This window comes from Trichoplusia ni, chromosome 11 (assembly GCF_003590095.1).
Source record: "Trichoplusia ni isolate ovarian cell line Hi5 chromosome 11, tn1, whole genome shotgun sequence".
Lineage (NCBI taxonomy): Eukaryota > Metazoa > Arthropoda > Insecta > Lepidoptera > Noctuidae > Trichoplusia > Trichoplusia ni.
Window position 1 is genome coordinate 9,753,864 of NC_039488.1, and position 1,670 is coordinate 9,755,533.

The following is a 1,670-nucleotide window of genomic DNA, read 5'->3' on the forward strand; positions in this document are numbered from 1 at the left end:
AAACAAAGAAAATAGAGGTACACCATTTTTATTTTGTTACTTCGTTATCTTTTTTTTAACTTACACGGCATTTTTGATTGACTTCAATAACATAGAGGCCTATTTCTTTAAGGAAATGATAAAAAATGGGATCTTATAAGACCCTGGCAAAGCGAAACTATACCATCTGTCGCATTGTCCAGAGCAGTAGTCAGTGCCGCATTATCGTAAGGCACTTTAGGCCAGTGCCTAGGGGCCCATTATGACCAGGTGCCCACCATTATGACTAGAGGGCCCAGCACTACCGATGAAATAAAAAAAATATGAAACCACGTTAGAACCTCATATTATGACACTATGTATTAAAAAAGCTCGATAAATTTTCACTGAATGAAAATAACTTGAACCAAGGGGGCCTCCATCCTCGAGGCCTCGGGGCCCTGGGCCCCTGGATCCGGCCCTGGCAGCAGTAATACATGAAGAGGAGTTCCTGGATGGACTAAAAATTATTACGTGTTTCAGACAAGAAATATTTTCAAAACATAACGTGCAAAATGTATTTATTTATCAAATAAATTACGACAAGTTGAAATGCTCATAAGCAGTTACATTGCTTGCAGTCTCACTGTCTCTTCTATCGTATTCTCCTTCGAGGGCTTCAAAGATAGCCATCGCTTCTTTACATTTAAAGGTAGCTGCTACTTGTCTGGGAGTTTCATTTCTATGGTTCTTAGCGTATAAGTCAGCTCCTAAATCGATTAGAATACGAATGAGGGTACAGTTATTACTCATAGCAGCGAAATGTAGTGGTTGACGTTGGCCGGGAGCCTCTGGGTCATTAACTAGGGCACCTTTCTCGACAAGAAGTCGAAGAATCCTTTCTTCTTCTTTGGTGGGTATGCACATCATTACAAACTCTGTGGACAATAACATTTTTTTATTACCAGCAGTACCAGCTCTGAGTTAACCTGACTGCGGTGAACCGCATGCTCTACTAATTAGCTTTCTTTTCTTTTACTGTAAACCGTAGACAGCAGCTGATAATAATATCAAACTAATTTTGTTTAATCTATACTAATATATCTATACTAATATATAAAGCTAAAGAGTTTGTTTGTTTGTTTGAACGCGCTAATCTCAGGAACTACTGGTCCAAATTGAAAAATTATTTTTGTGTTGAATAGACCATTCATCGAGGAAGGCTTTAGGCTATAAACCATCACGCTGCGACTAATAGGAGCGAAGATACAATGGAAAATGTGAAGAAAGCAGGGCAGGTATAAATCATAACTTATATCTTCTATCCACGGGGACGAAGTCGCGGGCAGCAGCTAGTTTAACATAAATATATCAAAACCATTATCATTAAAAAAAAACTCTTATTTAAATATTATTACATTTTTGCTTACGTATAAACAATCCAGTATCCATTGGAGTCATTCTTGTAAGCAGCACCGCACCATGTTGAAATAACAAATTGGCCGTTTTCCACATTGGCCTGAAAGTCATCAAATATATAACTTAGTACATGGATTTTTCTTCATCAGCAACCATTACTTGGGAGTGGCGAAATACTCACATAGCCGTACTAAAACACTAGGCATTTAACTCTAGTTTTTCGGCTGAATAATATTGGCATCCTAAATAGGTACGTTACCTTCTCATTAAGCAAAGGGAGAGTGGTGTCATTC

At 38.1% G+C, this 1,670-nt stretch overlaps 1 protein-coding gene across 1 annotated transcript; it reads right to left on the bottom strand.

Annotated features, from left to right (window-relative positions):
• Positions 1 to 511: 511 nt before the first annotated feature.
• LOC113498505 lies at positions 512 to 1,668 on the bottom strand. The gene is made up of 3 exons (XM_026878523.1): positions 1,637 to 1,668; positions 1,389 to 1,477; positions 512 to 896 (listed from the first exon to the last, which is right to left on the bottom strand). The coding sequence occupies exons 1-3, from the start codon at positions 1,666 to 1,668 to the stop codon at positions 556 to 558; spliced, it is 462 nt and encodes a 153-aa protein (XP_026734324.1). The 3' UTR covers positions 512 to 555.
• Positions 1,669 to 1,670: the final 2 nt, after the last annotated feature.